At 42.3% G+C, this 19992-nt stretch overlaps 2 protein-coding genes across 2 annotated transcripts in view; one reads left to right on the plus strand and one right to left on the minus strand.

The window, feature by feature from the left end:
• NEK9 (NIMA related kinase 9) overlaps positions 1 to 7902 on the plus strand; it is a 37254-nt gene extending 29352 nt beyond the window's left edge. Inside the window, exons 20-22 of the mRNA XM_086319620.1 lie at positions 826 to 987; positions 3590 to 3799; positions 5286 to 7902. Of these exons, the coding sequence (XP_086175746.1) occupies positions 826 to 987; positions 3590 to 3799; positions 5286 to 5408 (495 nt within the window). The 3' untranslated portion in view covers positions 5409 to 7902. The remainder of the gene's footprint in view (positions 1 to 825; positions 988 to 3589; positions 3800 to 5285) is intronic.
• Positions 7903 to 10325: 2423 nt separating this feature from the next.
• On the minus strand, positions 10326 to 19957 carry ZC2HC1C (zinc finger C2HC-type containing 1C). Its single transcript, XM_086319621.1, has 3 exons — positions 19830 to 19957; positions 17687 to 19034; positions 10326 to 11289 (listed from the first exon to the last, which is right to left on the minus strand). Exons 2-3 carry the CDS (start codon positions 19013 to 19015, stop codon positions 11026 to 11028), a joined length of 1593 nt encoding a protein of 530 aa, XP_086175747.1. The 5' UTR covers positions 19016 to 19034; positions 19830 to 19957; the 3' UTR covers positions 10326 to 11025.
• Positions 19958 to 19992: the final 35 nt, after the last annotated feature.

The raw sequence follows: 19992 nt of genomic DNA on the forward strand, positions 1-19992 counted from the left end.
AATATCAAGGTAGTTGGAATGCCTTACAGTAGAAAAATGCCTTAACAGTGGTTACATGGGATGATGGAATTACTGTTGATTTGTATCATGTCCCTTTGCCTATCAATATTTGCACATTTTCTACAGTGAATATTTATAGTTAGGGACTTCCCTAGCAGTCCAGTAGTTGAGACTTGGCCTTCCAAAGCAGGGGATGCAAGTTCGATCCCTGACTGGGGAGTTAAGATCCCACATGCCTAGTAGCCGGAAAAACCAAAACATGAAACAGAAACAATATTGTAACAAATTCAATAAAAAGACTTTACAAATGGTTCACATTAAAAAAGAAAATCTTCTTAAAATTATAGTTAAGAGAAATTTTAAATCCCACCCCCCCCCCAACAAAAAAGAGGGAACCTGTAAATGTAAGGCTCCCTCTGAAATAATATTAACCTTGATAGCTACTTAGGAATGTGGATGAAAGAAGCGGCACACAGTTCTGTCTAAAGCTTCAGCCTTTAGCAGCCTGGCAGTTAGCCTCACGGCCATCACCTTAGAGCTTCCCAACTTACTGAATAGCCTTTGTTGACTGAGTGTGTTGAGGCATCACGCTGGGTATCAAAAGTGTTCTTGAAATTGAGTTTGAATTCCCTTCCCTATCCGCTCCTCAGAGGAAGGACTGGCAGGACGCTGACTGACGGGGCGAGCTGTGTTGTAACCACAGCTGTCCTGCTCCACTAGAGGGAGCTGGTGACATGCCAGCGTGAAAGCTACAGCCGGGAAGGAATCCGGACGAAAGTGAAAAGGCTCAGATGGAACTGATGAGGTTCTTTCTCTCATACATAGGAGCTGGAAAATGCAGAATTCATCCCTATGCCTGACAGCCCATCTCCCCTAAGTGCAGCTTTTTCAGAATCTGAGAAAGATACTCTGCCGTATGACGAGCTACAAGGACTCAAGATGGCTTCCGAAGCGCCTTTGGAACACAAGCCCCCAGCAGGAGCCTGGGTAACTGAGCTTTTGCCTTTAAATCAAGACTAGATAAACAATGGCTGTAAGCTCTACCCCATTCTCCTGGCCTCCCTGTCTCTCCCGCTAGCTTCGTTGTTTCCCAGCTGCCCAGCATCAACTCACACCTCCTGTTCAGCAGTGCTTAAAGCCTCTGCTGCTGCTAAGTCGCGTCAGTTGTGTCCGACTCTGTGCGACCCCATAGACGGCAGCCCACCAGGCTTCCCCATCCCTGGGATTCTCCAAGCAAGAACACTGGAGTGGGTTGCTATTTCCTTCTCCAATGCATGAAAGCGAAAAGTGAAAGTGAAGTCGCTCAGTCATGTCCGACTCTAGCGACCCCATGGACTACAGCCTACCAGGCTCCTCTGTCCGTGGGATTTTCCAGGCAAAAGTAGGCAAGGCTAAACTGACTTCTGCGGAAAGTATTTACCCTTTCGTATTTCTGACAGGCCCACACCTTTCTATACCAGATGATTGTCTTTCTTTTCTCTCTGCCTTCAGTTCAGTTCAGTGGCTCAGTCGTATCCGACTCTTTGCAACCCCATGGACTGCAGCACGCCAGGCTTCCCTGTCCATCACCAGCTCCCGGAGCTTGCTTAAACTCATGTCCGTAGAGTCGATGATGCCATCCAACCATCTCATCCTCTCTTGTCCCCTTCTCCTCCTGCCTTCAATCTTTGCCAGCATCAGGGTCTTTTCAAATGAGTCAGTTCTTCACATCAGGTGGCCAAAGTATTGGCCAAAATATTTCAGCTTCAACATCAGTCCTTCCAATGAAAATTCAGGACTGATTTTCTTTAGGATGGACTGGTTGGATCTCCTTGCAGTCCAAGGGACTCTCAAGAGTCTTCTCCAACACCACAGTTCAAAAGCATCGATTGTTCGGTGCTCAGCTTTCTTTATAGTCCAACTCTCACATCCGTACGTAACTACTGGAAAAACCATAGCCTTGACTAGACGAATCTTTGTTGGCAAAGTAATGTCTCTGCTTTTTAATATGCTGTCTAGGTTAGTCATAACTTTTCTTCCAAGGAGTAAGCATCTTTTAATTTCACGGCTGCAGTCACCATCTGCAGTGATTTGAGAGCCCCGCAAAATAAAGTCTGACACTGTTTCCACTGTTTCCCCATGTATCTGCCATGAAGTGATGGGACCGGATGCCATGATCTTCATTTTCTCAATGTTGAGCTTTAAGCCAACTTTTTCACTCTCCTCCTTCACTTTCATCAAGAGGCTTTTTAGTTCCTCTTCACTTTCTGCCATAAGGGTGGTGTCATCTGCATATCTGAGGTTATTGATATTTCTCCTGGCAGTTTTGATTCCAGCTTGTGCTTCATCCAGCCCAGTGTTTATCATGATGTACTCTGCATATAAGTTAAATAAGTAGGATGACAATATACAGCCTTGAAACGCTCCTTTTCCTATTTGGAACCAATCTGTTGTTCCATGTCCAGTTCTAACTGCTGCTTCCTGACCTGCATACATATTTCTCAGGAGGCAGGTCAGGTGGTCTGGTATTCCCATCTTTTTTAAGAATTTTCCGCAGTTGTGATCCACACAGTAAAAGGCTTTGGCGTAGTCAATAAAACAGAAGTAGATGTTTTTCTCTCTGCCTTAGAAGTACCAAAATTGAAATTCCAAAATTCAAGTCCAGTATTTCATGACACTGTGAGGGTAGGTTGGAGTTTTAAGTATATGTCAGAAATAATACTTGTAGTCTATTGGGAGAGCAATGCATTTATTCTCAACTTTGTTAGAAATCAAATTGTGGTAAATATCTCAATAAAACTGTAAACTGGGGATCATCAAACTTTTTCTAAAGGACTGCATAGTAATTATTTTAGGCTCTGCAGACCATACAGTCTCTTGTAACCACTCAACACTGACATTGTAGCACAAAAGCAGCCAAAAATAATGCCTAAAGAATGGGCATGTTTATGTTCCAGTAGAACTTTATTTTACAAAAACAGGCCATAGGCTGAATTTGGCCTATGACTATCATTTGTTGACCCTTTTAAAAAAGTACAGTAGAAAAAGGGAGAAAAATCCAGGCTAGCATAATTGAAAAGCTTCCCAGAAGAGGAAATAAGGCCTTTGAAACTTCAAGGTAAACATTTTTATTCCTCTGTCAGTTAGCGGTCTTGAATTGTTTTGGTGATGCAGTTTATTGAGCGCCTCTTAAATCTCTTCTAAAGTGTGATCCACTATATTTCATGAATATTGACCTTTTGAATCATGGTGTCCTCACTGTGATCATACTTGTTCCAAACCAAATTGTGTATTCTCCCACAACTTTAAATCGGGAAGATATCAATGACTTTAAATTATTTCACAGAGTCCTCCAAAATAGATGATTTTTCTTTTACCTCACCGTAATGCAACTGAGGCACTGAGAGCTCCCTTGCTCTGTGATGTTAGAGCCAGCTTCTACAGTAATCCCAGAAGTTTTCTGTTTCTTTTACATTGACTTCATGTGTATGTGTGATTTTTCTTGTTACTTTAAAAGTAAAATCTGGTAGCACATAGAAGGGACATTGGATTAGGGAGCTGTAGCATCCAGGTGGAAGCTCCTATGACCCCTTTTCTCCTGTCTCTCTAGCCACCTCGGCTGAATCCTGCAGGAACATGTGCTGGGAAGGGAACACCCTTGGCTCCTACCTGTGCATGCAGTACTCTGCAGGTGGAGGTTGAGAGATTGCAGGGTCTGGTGTTGAAGTGTCTGGCTGAACAACAGAAGTTACAACAAGAAAACCTTCAGATTTTTACCCAACTACAGAAGCTGAACAAGAAATTAGAAGGAGGGCAGCAGGTGAGAGCATTAAAAGAATAATTCCGTTTCTAATTTTGTTTTGAAGAATCACAGAAACAAAACACCAGTCACTGAAATAGACTTACTTCTTTGCAAGTACTTATTTTTTGATGGTGTAATTTTTATAATTAACCCCAGAAGCTCAGTCTGTCTTTAGGCACCTGGATTGAATCATCTCATCACATAACTTCCATTGTTTTTTTTGTTACCTTTTTCTTTTACTTATTATGAAAAATCTTAAACATTGTATTTCAGTGGACTCCTGTATATACACCATCTACATTCAACAGTCGTTAATATGTTGCTGTGATTGTTTCAAATGTATATATGTTTAAATATGTGTTGGTATTTATCTGTGTGTATTTGAAATAGGATTGTGTGTGTGTGTGTATACTTTTTCTTTAGCTAAACCATTTTCAAATAAATTATGAAAGTCATGACATAGCTGCCCTAAATACTTTATTACATACATCCAAAAACAGACATTCATTCTCCTGGAGAACTATAGTACTATTATCACACTTAACAAAAATAACACTAGTGTTCTTAATTCTTATCTAGTACTCAGTTGACACTCAAATTTTCCAAGGTTTCCCACACACAAAAAAAATGTTCTTTATAACTTTTTATCAGACCAGCAACCAGTTAAGAACCTCCTTTTACATGATGTTTCTTGTTTCTTTTATGTAAACAATTCCCTGCATTACCACTCCTACCCCCTTTTAAAAAAAATTTTCCATGGCATTGGTTTGTAGAAGAAACAGGGTCAGTCAGTTAACAGAATGTCCTACATTCTGACTTTGTCTTATTTTCTTGAAATGTTGCTTCACTTGTTCGTCACCTTGTCATTTCTGTAAACTATAAGCTAGACTTAAGGCTTGATTAGATTCAAGCGAAGCATTTTTGGTAAAAAATACTTCACTGGTGTTGCTGCTTGCATCATTTTTAACGGGTCATAGCATTGCTCTGTATAGAGTGAACTAGGATAGAGAAATACTGTGAACCATTGGCTTTTTCCTTTACCAGCTTTACACGTTTGCACAAATTAGTTTGTTTCTCTGAGTCCTTGTTTTCACCTGAAAGAAGAAAATAATACCACCTACCTTGTATGGTTGTTTTGAGGATTAAATGAAATAATGTCTGTGAAGGTATTTTGGAAAGTAATACACACACTTGAGGTAAGCATGGAGTGATTGGCAGCAGTAGCAGGCAGGAGGACCATTTTGCCTAGGGCTGTTAGAGTTTTAAAACCGAAAATTCTGCATCCTAGAAAATCCTGCAGCCCTAGGCAAATTGCAACACTTGGTCACCCTACCTGCAACAAGTGTACAGGAGTGGACTTTACATAAAATCCTACTCTACTCAGGTAGTAGTATGGGCTCACAAAACTGTGGCTACGCATTCTTAGCGCTTGGCATTGAAAATGTAGTCCTGAACTGCCGTAACCAAGTGGCAGTTAACCTGGAACTGTGTTTTATCTGGACAGGTGGGGATGCATTCCAAAGGAACTCAGACAGCAAAGGACGAGACGGAAACGGATCCAAAGCCTGACTTAGATTCAGATTCCTGGTGTCTCCTGGGAACAGACTCCTGTAGACCCAGCCTCTAGTCTCCTGAGCCTGTCTAGCCTCCAGGAAACTGGGATCCAAAGACCTTCACAGCACACTTACTGAACGCAGAGCGCGCTTTCCTGGCTTCGTTCACTTGCAGACAAGGAGCGCGAGGCGGAGGTTCTGAAGCACTTTCCATGTACACTTGGAGAGTAGCACTGCCTATTAGGATCTAGGAGTGGTTTTGTGTTGGAGAACGGAGGGCCCCATGGCCCTGGCTTTGTCCTCAGTGACTGCCATAGCAACAGCAGCTCTGTACCTCATCTGGTGATCCCACCTTTGAAGAGGAGACACGATGCTCACGTTCATTTTGCTGCTAGCAGCTTATATCCCACTTATCACTTTCACCGTTAATTGGAAGCTGCCTTGGGAATTCAGTGCCAGGCATTGCACCTCTGGGTGGAGGAGGTTAAAGTGTAAAGCTGAAGAGGGCTGCAACCAGGTGCGGCCCATCCAGGGTCATCTGGAGAGTGGTGAAGTGTTCCAGGCCCTCTCAGGAGCCTTAGTCCAGGAAAGTATGTCTGGTGGAGTCAATCTCCAGCTTGTTTTCAGAAAGTTGAATTACTTTGTGCAGCTAAATGCTTTAGGAGGAACAATGGGCTTAGGTTGCTTTTCCTCTGAGAGTTGAGTGGAACTTTTTCAGTGAGGAGTAGAGAAAGAAGGGCAGGTCCCTCCTCGTCACACAGCAGGAGTGTCAGGGTGGGATTTCCCAGCTTTGGAAAAGCCTTTTGAGAGGTAAAGTGTCTCATAGAGAATTGAGTCCATGGGGCAGAAGAAATGGACTTTGGAGGAAACCATGAGGGGAGGTCCTCAGCTGCCTCGGCTTGGCATCTTCGAGAGGACCTAGAGTGACTTGAGTCTTCTCCCCAGAGAAGGCTACTTGTGCCTCTGCCTTCGTGGCTCTTAGGGTTCTAATCTTGACATCAGCAGCCCCAGCCACTCCCTTTCTGTATGTCTAGTCAGTATTTTTCCCCTTTTGGTGTTTTATGAAGCCATATCAGTGAATCTGTATCATCTTTCCTACTTGAGTGGCCCAGAGCCAGCACCAAAACCTGGCAGTCCCTGAAGCCTGACAGAATAGGAGGATCCTGCCAATTTTGAGAGGAATTTGGCTGAGAGCCAATCCCCGTGTCTTCATGTCCTTGTAGACAGGAGCAAGCCAGCTCTTCCAAAGAGAGCAAGTGTCCTCGAAACGTTTGATGATTTTACTTAAGGAGGTGAGCTTTGTGTTTCCAGCTCACCTTTACATGAGCTGCCTTGATGACTGTCACATCCTACCTCCTTAGAAAGAGCTAAAATGATCTGTTTCATTTTCCCCAACCAACAAGTAAATGTTTGATATCTATTTAATATTTTGGAAGGACCTGTGCAATGGAAATTTTGCCATTTTCCCTAAAATTGGTGGTGTGAAGGCTGCTGCTCCAGGAAAACCCCACAGCTGGGGATGGGCAACTCTACTCAATGGGATCTTCTTTGGTTTGATATTCCCATTGTTTTCTCAATTCTGGGAAGCCTAGTACAATGGTACTAATGTAATCACCGAAGCCTTTTCTTAAAATAAGGGAAGGGGCCAACCCTGGATTAAAGTTACAAGTTCTGGGGACTTGGGGGGTTTGCAACAAACCCTAACAATGGGTTTTGGTTCATCATGTAAATGCAACTTTGATTTTTTTTTTTTTTTTAAAGGACTGACTGGCCTTTCATGTTCCTGTATCCCTTATGCTCACCATCTCAGCAGGCCTGAGAGGCAGGGTCAGTTTGGGTGTTAATCATGAGTATTGCTTGTGCCATGGAACCGAGGGACATGGGCACGTTGCTGAGACCGTGGGGTGAAGGAGCACTGAAGGGAGGGTGGGAGCCCTGGCTCCAGAGAGGGAGTCACTCTCCAGCAGTGGAACGCTGGGATCGTTTGCTCTAGCATGTTCCCTTGGGAAGTCTTGGTTTGCTGTTAATCTGGCTGAGAATCTAAGTTCTGTGCCTTAGAGACAATTTGCACTTTCCCAAATTGTGCCTGGGACAGCCATATGATTTTTCCCACCAGAAAGCTATGCAAACAGAAACCAGTTCATAGGTGGCAGCCACACATCAGATAAGAAGTGAAAGGTGAGGCAGCAGAAATGCCTTTAACTGGTTTTCTGTAGCTAATTTTAAATTGTGTCCTACTTTTCTTCTTTATGTAGTGCTAGGTGTTTTAAGTTTTCCAGTAGTATTGCTTTTGCATTATAGTATAACCTGAGTTACTCCTTTGCTCTGACGTTGTTGCTGAAGAATTAGCTTATTGTTAGCCAGATGTTTGAAAGGTTGAGGGTGGAGTGGTTTGGCATTTCTGTTTTAAATAAACATTTCAACTCTCAATCAGCGCTATGCCTCAGTGAGCCCGCACATGGACCTTAGTCACTGGGGATCAAACACGCAGACTGCAGGCCTTCGTGGATCTTCGATTCAGTGAGTCTTCATATAAACAAATAAATGCAAGGGGCATTTGCAAAGAAATTATCTTTGCTTGTTTCCAATTTGTTTTTCTTGCTAATAGAATCATTTTTGCTGCTACAACTTTCTTCCCCCACCCCAAACTTTTAAAATATAGTGCTTAAAGTGCAGAAGGAAAAAAACATGAGCCATTAAAAGCGGAAGGGTGATGTCTTGTACTTATCTCCTCAGTTACAGTGGGCTTTTTCAAGTGATACTGCCAGTTTATGTTTATAAAACTGTTTTCCCTCAAAAAGGCTGAACTGTATTTGGTCTCCCTGACATAGCACAGCCAAGTTGTAACTTCTCTTGGCTGAACATTTCACTAAAGTTAAAAGCAAGAACAGACCTAAACTCATATTTCATTTGATTTTGCCATATATTTGGAAACATTCATAATAGAACAACTCTGGTGCAAGGATGTATTATAAATAAATTATTTCAAATGAGCATCCCTGGGCCTCGAAAGTAGTATTATTCATGATAATGTCAGGGCAGAGTGGCTGTAGTCAGGACTGCAAAACATGTTCCTTCTAGCCACAAAGCAAAAAATCACTTATCGCTGCAATGATTAACCATGGAGATAATTTAGTGGTTCATGCTGATCATTAAATCTCACAGAATCATGAACATTAAGGAGGGAAACACTATATCATTTCTCTGCTACCTCCTGTGTAGCTGTGAAAAGTGACAAATTGATGACCTACAGCAAATGTTGGCCAAAGGTGCTGTGTTGCATTCAACAGACTGCTGTTAATACTGTCTCAGCATGTCTGCATATACTTTTCAACAAAGTGAGTCTTACTGTGAGATTTTTTTCCCATTGCTTAACCTTTTGAACTTTAAAAATTTATAGCGTCTACTTACTAAAGGTTCTTGGATACAGTAGTATAACACAAAGACATTAACAAGCAGCATTTATTTATCCTCTGTCATTCCTCTGCTATCCAGGAAGAGACTTAGAAAAAGGGTTCTTTCTTCTTCCCAAAGATCCAATCAAGCGAAATTTAAAAGACTAATGGATATTCCTGTTATAATCAAGGCCTAAACATGTTGAGATCGAAGGGAACACTAGGGCACTGACTATTGTTTATTTCTCTAGCAGCATAAGAAAGCGCTCCCCACACACACATTTGTTCTCCCTGGAGGCCCCTGGCCTGTGACCTTATAACATCATCCAGGGCTTCTGACCAGACAGACAAGGCAAATAAGTGAAGCACGCCAGGCGGGTGGTGCCCTCTGTGCTCCACCCCGTCTGGAAGGAGCAACTGGTTCCGAACCCCACTTGGTGCTGAGTAGAGCTGCAGGCCCAGGGTTTCCAGAACTCCCAGTTTTTCAAAAGATGCTCCATATCACCATTTTTAAATGTCAGATTATACTTTGAATGCTATGTCAGTCAAAACGTACCTGTGAAGCAAAGCAGTCCACAGGCTACCACTTCGTGACCTTGGCCACCACTCATTGTCATCATCTATTGCTTTTACTATCAAGTGTGAAACTTAAAAGTGGGTACCTCATTAAACTTGCCGGGGAACTGTGTATATTGGGTTAAATATCTGGTGTTCCTCTGTGAGGTTTCTTTAAATGAACAAACAGAGGCGCCATTAGGTTATACCTCTTTTTCTTTGTAACAGGAAAAGCATAAAGCAATACATGCTGTTTTTTAAAATATATATGATTTTGTTTTCAGCCTAGTGTCCAGCAGCTTCACAGCTAAAGCCTTAAAGATGGGCATATCAAATTGGTCTGATCTGTTGGCCCAGCCACTCAGCAGAAGCCGTAGAGGAAATGGAACAAGAGTTAAGTGGCCATCTGTAGTTAGTTAATATGGCTTTGTGGTCTGCACAGTCCCCTTTGCCCAGGTCAGCTTCATTGACTTTTCTCCAGTATCTTAAACTAACAGTTTGAGTAATGCTCTCAGGACAGTAATCTTATTAGTATTTCAGATCTTTTGTGCTCACTTCATTCTACCTGAACTGGTATTTCCCCCATTAGACACTGCCTTATCACTTCTCCTGTTTGACAAGTCTGAAAGTGAAGTCACTCAGTCGTGTTCGACTCTTTGCGAACCTATGGACTGTAGTCTACCAGGCTCCTCCGTCCATGGGATTTTCCAGGCAAGAATACTGGAGTGGGTTGCCATTTCCTTCTCCACTGACAAGTCTAGGACTCACTCATTTTATGATTTAATTTTAAATTCACGAAACCTATTTTTTCAGTGCCTAATTATGAAGGTTACTTGCAGTAGGCACGATTCTGCTGAGAAAATTTTAGATCTGGCATCTTTTCCTTCAGAGTTTACTTTTCAGAAGAGAAGTTTACTGTGATATAATCAGTACAGACATGTGACACTGAAATGTCCCAGCTTGCTTTGGGGGTACATTTTGCTGCATCATTTTAAAAGTCATCAAACCAAAATGATTTGAAAGCAGAGTGCTAACAACAGCTGAAATTAAAGTTCCTTCTTTTTTTTTTTGACATATGAAATCCATTAGAAAAGAACAACTACAGAGACATAATGTGCTTTCTCCCACCCCTACCCTGTAAAGTACATAAAGATGAGGTTCCCTTTATTACACAGTACAACATGGGGAGGGTTTAGGACATACTGGCGCCCCAACCTTACATACTTGTATTGACTTTCTGCCAGGACCATGTACCAGGGAGGTCATTTGCCTTACAGCAGAAGTGTATTTTTTATAAGAGATACCATGCATGATCCTGTGACACCAGTGAGCCAACTTCTTACAAGAACGAGAAGAGTTAACCAAACATGCAGAGGCAGTGGCAAGAAGGCACAACAAATGCAGGCATTTAACTAGCACAAACCATAATCAGGCTTGCGAGAAGAGAGCTTTAATGTAGCCTGCTCACTGCTCTTAAGTTTCTTCACCCATCAGTTCTCAGAGCAATTACATCAGGCACATCAGCCGGAGGTGGTGATTTAGTGGGAAGCTGAGGCTTCTTTTTGCATCTTTCTGCTTAGCAATGGGTCTCTCTTTCTTCACTGATCTCAGCTCTGCAGGCAGATCTGGGATATGTAAAAGTGTTAGTTCTTCCTGCTCTGCATCAAATTACTCTACTACTTACTGCTCAAGAGAAGCAGAAACCTTCTGAACCATCGAGGAGGTTTCCACTATTGTCTGCTCAACTGTAGTGCTTTCTTGGAGGCGGAGGACGGTTCTTGATGGTCTTACACTTGGGGATGTGCCGCTCTGCCACCTTGGGAGCAAAGTGGCGGCTACAGTGAGGGCATTGAATATAGTCTGGATTTTCTACAGGCAGGATGGGAGGCAGGTCTGAGGGGTTTCCACCTTTGGCAATCACCTGCTGGAACTCTCGAGCCTGACGGAGGGTACGGATGAAGGATTCATGCTTCTGTCTCCAGTTGCTCTTCCGAGGAGGTTCAACCTGTAAGTTGAAGAAAGACTGATCATTTAACTTGGTATCTAGGTCATCCCCTTCCTGAGTCTCCGTTAGAATGATAGTAAGGAAGTTAAAAGGGTGTTAATACACAAGGTCAGAGAGAACAGGAAAGGAGCAACAATGATAACTGACTTGCCAGAGTGGAGACACTTAAACCTAAGGGCCTGCAAAGGCGGATATCACTGAGAGGCAAGCTGGTTTTCCCTGAGAGGCTTAATGCTTGGAAATACAGGTAGTGGAAAGGGGAGGTACAGGGCTGGGAACAGGTCGGCTCCCATGGCTCCTCTCCACCTTGCATGTCCAAGTGCCCAGTACTTCCAACACCCTCTCTGGAGAAACTGAACCAGACAGGTTTCAGACTCAGGATATCCGGGCATAATGGAGAACAGCATTAATCTAAGAGCTGAAATGGGATTAAGGGCAAGTTGTACGTGATGTATTGTGTCCCCCACCATCCTCCAGAGTACCAGGCACACTGGCACCCTCATAGGAGACGAGAGTTCTCTGGATGCATCAAGCAGTTGAGAGAAGTTGAAATGCTGACTCTGTGCAACCCCACTTCAAAGGCTCACTGTTTGATAACCCCAATATGAAAGCCTTCAGTCAACAAGCCCCACTTAAGCTTAAATATGAATGGACAGACAAGGATGACTAGACATTTGAGTAAAGCTCTGACTTTAAACTTTCCTGACTTCAGACTACACCACAAAGCTACAGTCATCAAGACAGTATGGTACTGGCAGAAAAACAGAAATTTAGACCAATGGTACAAGATAGAAAGCCCAGAGATAAACCCATGCACCTATGGGCACCTTATTTTTGACAAAGGGTGCAAGAATATACAATGGAGAAAAGACAAGTCTTGTCAGTAAGTGGTGCTGGGAAAACAAGACAGCTACATGTAAAAGAATGAAATTAGAATACTTCCTACCACCATACACAAGGATAAACTCAAAACAGATTAAAGATCTAAACATAGACGAGAAACTATAAAACTCAGAGAAAAAATAAGCCGAATACAGTGACATAAATCACAGCAAGATCCTCTAGGACCCACCTAGAGTAATGGAAATAAACAAAGGAGATCTAATTAAACTTAAAAGCTTTTGCACAGCAAAGGAAACTATAAACAAGATGAAAAGATAATCCCCCAGAATGGAAAAAAAATAGTTATAAATAAAGCAACTGACAAAGGATTAATCTCCAAAATATACAAGCAGCTCAGGCAGCTTAATATTAGAAAAATAAACAACTCAATCAAAAATGGGTAGAAGACCTAAACAGACATTTCTCCAAAGAAGATATAACAGATGGCTAATAAACACATGAAAAATTTGCTCAACATTGCTTATTATTAGATGCAAATCAAAACTACAATATATCACTTCACACTGGTCAGAATGCTCTATCTCTGCTCTGTTCAGTCATATCCAACTCTGCAACCCCATTAACTGTAGCCTGCCAGGCTCCTCTGTCCATGGGATTTTCCAGGAAAGAATACTGAAGTGGATTGCCACTTCCTCCCCCAGGGGATCTTTCTAACCCACAGATTGAACGCATGTCTCCTGCATTGGCAGGCAAATTCTTTACCACTGAGCTACCTGGAAAGCCAGAATGGCCATCATCAAAAAAATCTACAAACAATAAATGCTACAGGAGGTTTGCAGAAAAGGGAATCCTCTCGTACTGTTGGTGGGAATGTAAATTGATACAGCCACTATGGAGAACAGTATGGAGATTTCTTTAAAAACTAGGAATAAAATTACCATATGACCCCGCAATCCCACTACTAGGTTCATACCCTGAGAAAACCACAATTCTAAAAGACACATGTATCCTAGTGTTCACTGTAGCACTATTTACAATGGCCAGGACATCTAGGCCAGGAAGCAACCTATATGTCCATCAACAGATGAATGGATAAAGAAATTGTGGTACATGTATACAATGGAATATTTCTCTGCCACAAAAAGGAACAAATTTGAGTCAGTTATAGTGAGGTGGATGAACCCAGAGTTTGTTACAGAATGAAGTAACTCAGAAAAACAAATATTGCGTATTAACACATATATATGGAATCTAGAAAAATGGTGCTGATGAACCTATTTGTAGGACAGCAATAGAGACACAGACACAGCGAACAGACTTGTGCACACAGCGTGGGAAGGACAGGGCGGGATGCAGCACTGACACATACACATTACCATATGCAAACAAAGCCAGTGGGAAGCTGCTGTAGGGTGCAGGGCGCTCAGCCAGGTGCTCTGTGACAACCTGGCGCGGGCGGGGTGAGGTGGGAGGTGCGAGCAAGGCTCAAGAGGTAGGCTATGGCTGATTCACGTTGATGCATGGCAGAAACCACAACACTGTAAAGCAATTATCCTCCAATTCAAAATAAGTTTTATTTAAAAATCATAATATCAACAAGTGAGTATTAGAAGAGATTTTGTCTATGAAATGAGAATATATATATTATGAAAAAGTAATGAGAAAACCAAAAATAACTATTATAAATTAATGCTGTGATAACTAAAAAACAGAACTGTTGTAAATAATGTCAGAAAAATTACTCAGAATGGGAAAAAAGAATTAAGATGGAAAGTAGAAAACATCAGAAAATTAGAAAGCCAATCTAGAAAACCCAACACCAACCAATAGGAGTTCCAAAAAACAGGACGAGGTGGAAATTATTAAACAAATAAGACACTAAACATTCCTGGAAATAAAGGTCCCTACCCTTGAGATTGAAATGGCCTATGCACTACCCAACACAATCACTGCAGAATTTCAGATTAAAGAGAGAATCCTATAAACTTTAATAAAAAGAAAAAATATATAGACTTCATATAATGGAGAAGGAAACAAAACGGCATCAGATTTCTCAACAGTAACACCAGATGCTGAAAGCTAGTGGGAAACTATCATAAAAGTTCTCACAAAATAATTTTCCATCTAGAATTCTCTATCTGGCCAATTCATCAGTCAAAAAATAAGACTATAAGATATTTTCATTCATCCCATGACAAAAAAATATGCCTCCATTCACCTTTTTTAATAAGCTTCTCCAAAGCAAGGAGTCAAGCAAGAAAAAGGAAGACACAAGAGGCTAGGAACAGAGAAGTAAAGAGAAGGTCCCAGACAACAGGTCTGCACCAGGCCTAGAGGAGAGCCAGTCTGAACTGGAGCAGGAAGAAAACAATGGGAGGGAGGTTTCGGAATAAAAAAGTCAAATGGATAGACTATGAGAAGTGTTTCGGCAGTTACAAAAACATTAACAGGTGTCTGCGCTGGGAAGATCATTTAGGGAGGGAAAAACATTTGAGATCAGTATGTAGGAAACCAAGCAAATTAAAACATGAGTCAATTATTAACTCTGGGTACATGTGGACAGGGGCAGATTCTGTTCCCTGAGCAGTGAACAACATTTATGTGATTATTATCATATAAATAGCTGACTACTGGTTTAACCTAAAATTGAGATTTCAGTACAATGGAAGGACAGAAGTGGGAGGAGATGGGATATGAACCCACAGTGTCCATAAGTGGAGGTGAACAGATCATGTGCCAAACCAATAAATCAAGAAAATAAGTATATTATTTAGAAATATACATACCAGAAGAGTCATCTATCCGAACTGCCTGTTGGGGATAGCTGAAAGGCAAGAGAGGGATGAGGCAGAAGACTGTTGATCTGCACTACAGGTCACTTAGTAATACATGATTTTTAAATGTACTCAACCATTAGATGAAAATAATATTAAAAAGAAGGGGAAAAAAGGCAAGTAGCTACTTGGTGATGAATATAGGAAGAGATGTTATCAAAGGGAAAGGAAGGATCCATCAGGAGAGTCTTACTGAAAGAGACAAGGTAAGAGAATCAGTGTTAGAGATGGTATCTAGCAACCTTTAGAATAGAATTAGGGGAAAGTTCCTCAACCGTATGATACTTACACTTTAATTCTTCGTTGTATTGGAGTTCATTCAATTAACACTTATGAATCACAAAGCACAAAGATGTAGTCTCTTACACTCAATGCATGATGTACAGTAGAGAGACCAGAAGTATGAGTCTATCGGAAATTATGTGAATATTAAAGGAGAAAAGAAAAAGCATCCATTCTTCTGAATACACAGAAGGAATGACAGACACAAACCACTCAGCTTGCAAAGGCACAAAGCTTTGGAATAAGACTCAGGACAGTCTGAGGAGGGGAGTGCATCTCAATCCAGATACTTTCTGCCTTCCTATCCTCAACACAACATGTTTCCTCAAACAAGTTTCCACAAAGCCAGGGCATCTGATCTCAAAAATCCAATTGTTTTGCTTCATTGCTATGGTATTTGGGAATTTAAGAAATACAAGATTCTTTTTGGCTCTGGCCAGAAATGAACCACTGTAGTGGGACAGAGAATTCCCCAGTGGATTACCGGGTTGACCAGAAAGAAAACAGGAAAGAACAGGAACCTGTGATCATATCATTATCTGCAAGAGCAAAATGTTGACTTCTCATTGGCAACAGGATTTCAGGGAGATCATCGATAAACACAGAAACGACTTTCTTGTAGTCATTTCCCATACTAAAAGAAATAACTCTAACTGCAAAAAACATCTCTTAACAGCCTTCACATAAATGTGAGTTTTTAAAGGCCCCACAAATACACACATAAACTATAAAGTGCTAATGGACAAGAAATGCTAGTGCAGCAGTGGGGAGGGCTGGAAGGAAATGAAAATAAAATAATGCTTTCATAGTTTAGAGACAGGGCTTTGAGATCAGGTGGTCAAGGCTTTCCCACATTTTGGTCATTTGCATACCACTTTCACCTTATCCTCCTTACTATTGTTCTTTAAAGTCAATATTCCTAGAAATCAAGGGCTTGTTATGGTTTACTTTCCTAATACACATTAAAATTACTAAAATAAAAATTGTTTGTCAACATGCCATACTTATTTACAATCCCGGTGGTATAACCTTGACAAGGTATAACCAGACAATCTTCTCCCGATCTGACTGTCCAAATGTGCTTATGAAGTTCTCCCAAACGTATGGAAGTGTCTTGAAGTCACTTTTTACAACCTAATTTTTCTGCAGCTAGGAATGTTCACCAAAAATAAAGTCCTCTATCCCAGAAAAAAAATCACTCCTAGGCATATATCTGAAGAAAACCATAATTCAAAAAGATACACACACCCCGATGTTCACAGCAGTACTACTTAGAATAGCCAAGATACGGAAGCAACCTAAATGTCCAGCAACAGAGGGATGGATAAAGATGTGGTACATATACACAGTGGAATATTGCTCAGCCATAAAAAAAGAATGAAATAATGCCATCTGTAGCAATATGGATGGACCCAGAGGTTGTCACACTGAATGAAGAGAAAGCCAAATATCATATGATACCACTGTTATGTGAAAAAAAATTTTTAATGGTACAAATGTGCTTGTTTGCAGAACAGAAATAAGAGTCACGGATGTAGGGAACAAACTTGTGGTTGCCAAGGAGGAGTTGCAGGGGGGTATAAATTGGAAGACTGAGATTGAGATATACAGACTACTGTATATAAAATAAGTAACTAATACGGACCTGCTGTACAGCACAGGGAACTCAATACTCTGCAATGACCTATGTGGGGAAAGAATCTAAAAAAGAGTTATATACGTGTAGATATAGAGATGTCTATTCCTATATATGACTGATTCACTTTGTTGTACACCTGAAACTAACACAATATTGTAAATCAACTATACTCCGATAAAAATTATGTAAAAAATAAAGTCCTCCACCTTTAAGTTGTTTACACTCTAAATGGGGAGAAAAAGAATTCCAAACTTAATCATGTATTTCATGTATTTACTAAGAAGGTATATCAAAATTAGCCAAACTGGAAAAAGTAGATAGAGTTCCAGGAGTGGTAACAAGTCCTGATTTGGGGTGATGGTAGAATATTTTATAAAGAATGAGGAATTTTGTCAGGGTAGTGAAATGCTTCATAATATTTTTTTTTCATTCTCTTAAATTTTCTATAGTGTTTATTACTTATGTAACCAAAACGACATATTTTTTTAAGTCTAGATTTTGGAGTCATTCTGACCCAGATTTATATGCTGCCATTTAAAGCTGTTTGTGATCTTAAGCAAGTTAACCTGAGACTTGATTAATGAACTGATAAGACAATGAAATCTTCACAGGGCTGTAGTGAGGAACATATGAAAACCTCCCATCACTGTGACTGGCACACAGCAGTAATCAGTAAATCAAATGTGAATTTGTTCTCCCTATAAGACACATGAAATCTTTCTAAAGAAAATGGATGAGGACATAACAGGCTCTTAAAAGTGATCCCCACTCAATGGCAAATCCATAAGGCCCTTGTTACCTTGACTGAAGCTGGACCCTTCCAGTTCAAGTACTGCTCTAGTTCTGTGCCCTTGGCCCGGGCCCTGGAGGAGTCAAACACTTTCCTCTTGGAACCCTGCATCCTGCGGCAGATGCTGGAGTGTCTCTTCAGCCTGAGCAAGAGAAACTTTCGGCCGCAGTGGCTGCACTCGCCCAGTTCTGGCTCTTCAGTGGAACAGCTGGAGCCTGAAGAGTCTGGTGCCCTGGATGAGCTAGAATTGCTGGTGTATCTCTGCAAAGCGTTGAGCGGCGCTTCTGTAGCTTGAGAAAACTTCTCCTTCAATGGCCTTGAGACTCGGTCTCGGATTTTGTTATTGCTTGCCACGAGTCTTTCCCTTTTGAGCTTCTGAATTCTATAATTAGAGAACTGGAATGGACTAGAATTCTCTTGAGATTGTCCCCAAGTTTCATCTTCTCCTGTGTCTCTGCTGAAGACCTCCTCAGACCCAAGTGCTGGAGAGAAGATAGGTGTGTATGTGGTGATGCCATTATCTTTAACTCTCCTCCGTGAAAGCACCATTCTCTGGAGCTCTCTTTTTTCATTTTCCTCAGCCTGTTCTTTTCCCTTCTGGATCCTTCTGAGTTTCTCCTCCGTCTTCTTCAGCTTTTCCCTCAGAAGAGTCTCTTTTCTGCGGATTTCCTCCCCTAAGCTCTCCCCTGCAGCTTCTAGTCTTTGGATTTGCATCCACTCCGTCCTGTTGGCATTTGCCATGACCCTTTCCTCCTGAGTGGCAGCAACTGGACCAACCATCGATGAATTCACCCAGTTCCTCGAACCAAAGCTACTGTACGAATACTTTCTTGGCTCAGGGGTTCTTGGAAAGGCGTTCTGGTCTCCATCAGTGCCAGCCTCACCTGTACTATGGGACTTCCGATGAAATACAGGTTTCAGAGGGTATGCTCGGTCAACCCCCACTCGCTTCTTTGTCAAGGGGATGAATTCCTGGTCATTTGTTTTGGGATACTGGCACTGAGGGTCTGATGTGTAAAACAAACCCTTGGCTTGGCCCTGGGGATTGCTCCTTGAATCGTGCTGGCTCATTCCAGCACAGTGGGGATACGAACAGCTCTGGGCTTTTGTGCAGGTGTTCCACTTGGGGTGAGTGTAGAGATTATCCAGCATCAGTTCTTGGTTACTCCAAAGTTTCTGCTGGAAATTGTTCCTCGGGTGCCCTGTAGAGGACCGCTGGGAAGAGTCACCTTTTCTATAGGGGTCTTGCTTAGCTGAATGGAGCTCTGGAGAATCCCTTTTATTATGTGGGAGCATAACACCCATAGGCAGAGGCAACACCAACTGGAGACCAGCCATTCAGGGCCTGGACTGAAGCCTAGGGGAGATTTAAACCAGACATATGTGAGGAGTTTGTCTGAGGTTTACCTCCACTGCTAAAGTTTCTACATCTGTTTCTACATCTGCCTAACCACAATTTCCCTTAAACTTTTTAGGGACACTGTTGCTGGGACCACCAGAGCTTTCACTCAATAAGCATTTGGTGAATGCTTACTGTGTTCTGTGGGTGCTTATTAGGTTCTGAGGATAGAAAAAGGAGTGTGATACAGGTGTTCCTGCCACCTACCTTTCCTTTATATCACTACCAGCCTCTGCCATACACAGTGATGCTCCCGCACACACAATAATACACTCCAAAGCAGATGGAAAGAGCTATCGGATTGAAAGTCAGTTTTTAGGCCTGTGACACAGGACAAGCAGCTTCGCCTCGCTGGGGATTCACCCAGAGTTACAGGACTGGAATTTAGGGGCCGTAAGACTCTGAGTCCAGCCCCATCATTTTATAGGCAAGAAAACTGCAGCCCATTGGTAAGTGACCGGCACAAAAACTCTCGGGCTTCCCTCCTGCTGGAACCGTGCTTGACCCTAAAGAGCACAGAGCCGGTTCAGGGCATGCAGCAGGTGCTTGGCTGCCAAACCCTCACCCAAGGACCACACGATCCGGCCACCGCGGGTTTAGATCGGAACGCGGAAGTTGCGTTCTGTCCTGGAGGGTCACCCGGGACGTCCCCGACTTGTGACTCCGCTTCGAATACAAGCCCTCGGCTCTTCAGTCCGTCGGGCCTTGGGAGATCGATGCGCTGACCCCATGCCTTCCCGCCCTTCCGCGTACCTGAGGCTTTTTTGGAGGTGGCTCCCGCTTAGGGGAAGCCGCAGGACTCAGGTTCCCTCACCACTCGCCCTCCCGCAGCCGCCGGCCGCGCAGGCACTCTCAGAGGGCAGCTGTTATTCCCGTTGCCTGGAGACGGGGGCACGTGCGCGCGCCCAGCCCCGCC

Source organism: Bos grunniens, chromosome 10 (assembly GCF_055505025.1).
Source record: "Bos grunniens cultivar Pamir isolate PY7600 chromosome 10, Bosgru_T2T1.0, whole genome shotgun sequence".
NCBI lineage: Eukaryota > Metazoa > Chordata > Mammalia > Artiodactyla > Bovidae > Bos > Bos grunniens.

What these genes read in the sequence shown, in the direction of transcription:
- ZC2HC1C (XM_086319621.1), bottom strand. Translation starts at nt 19,015, where the DNA reads ATGGCTGGTCTCCAGTTGGTGTTGCCTCTGCCTATGGGTGTTATGCTC. An exon ending in AGGGTCCAGCTTCAGTCAAG is followed by an intron (nt 11,290 to 17,686) that starts GTAACAAGGGCC and finishes TTCAACTTACAG; the next exon opens with GTTGAACCTCCTCGGAAGAG.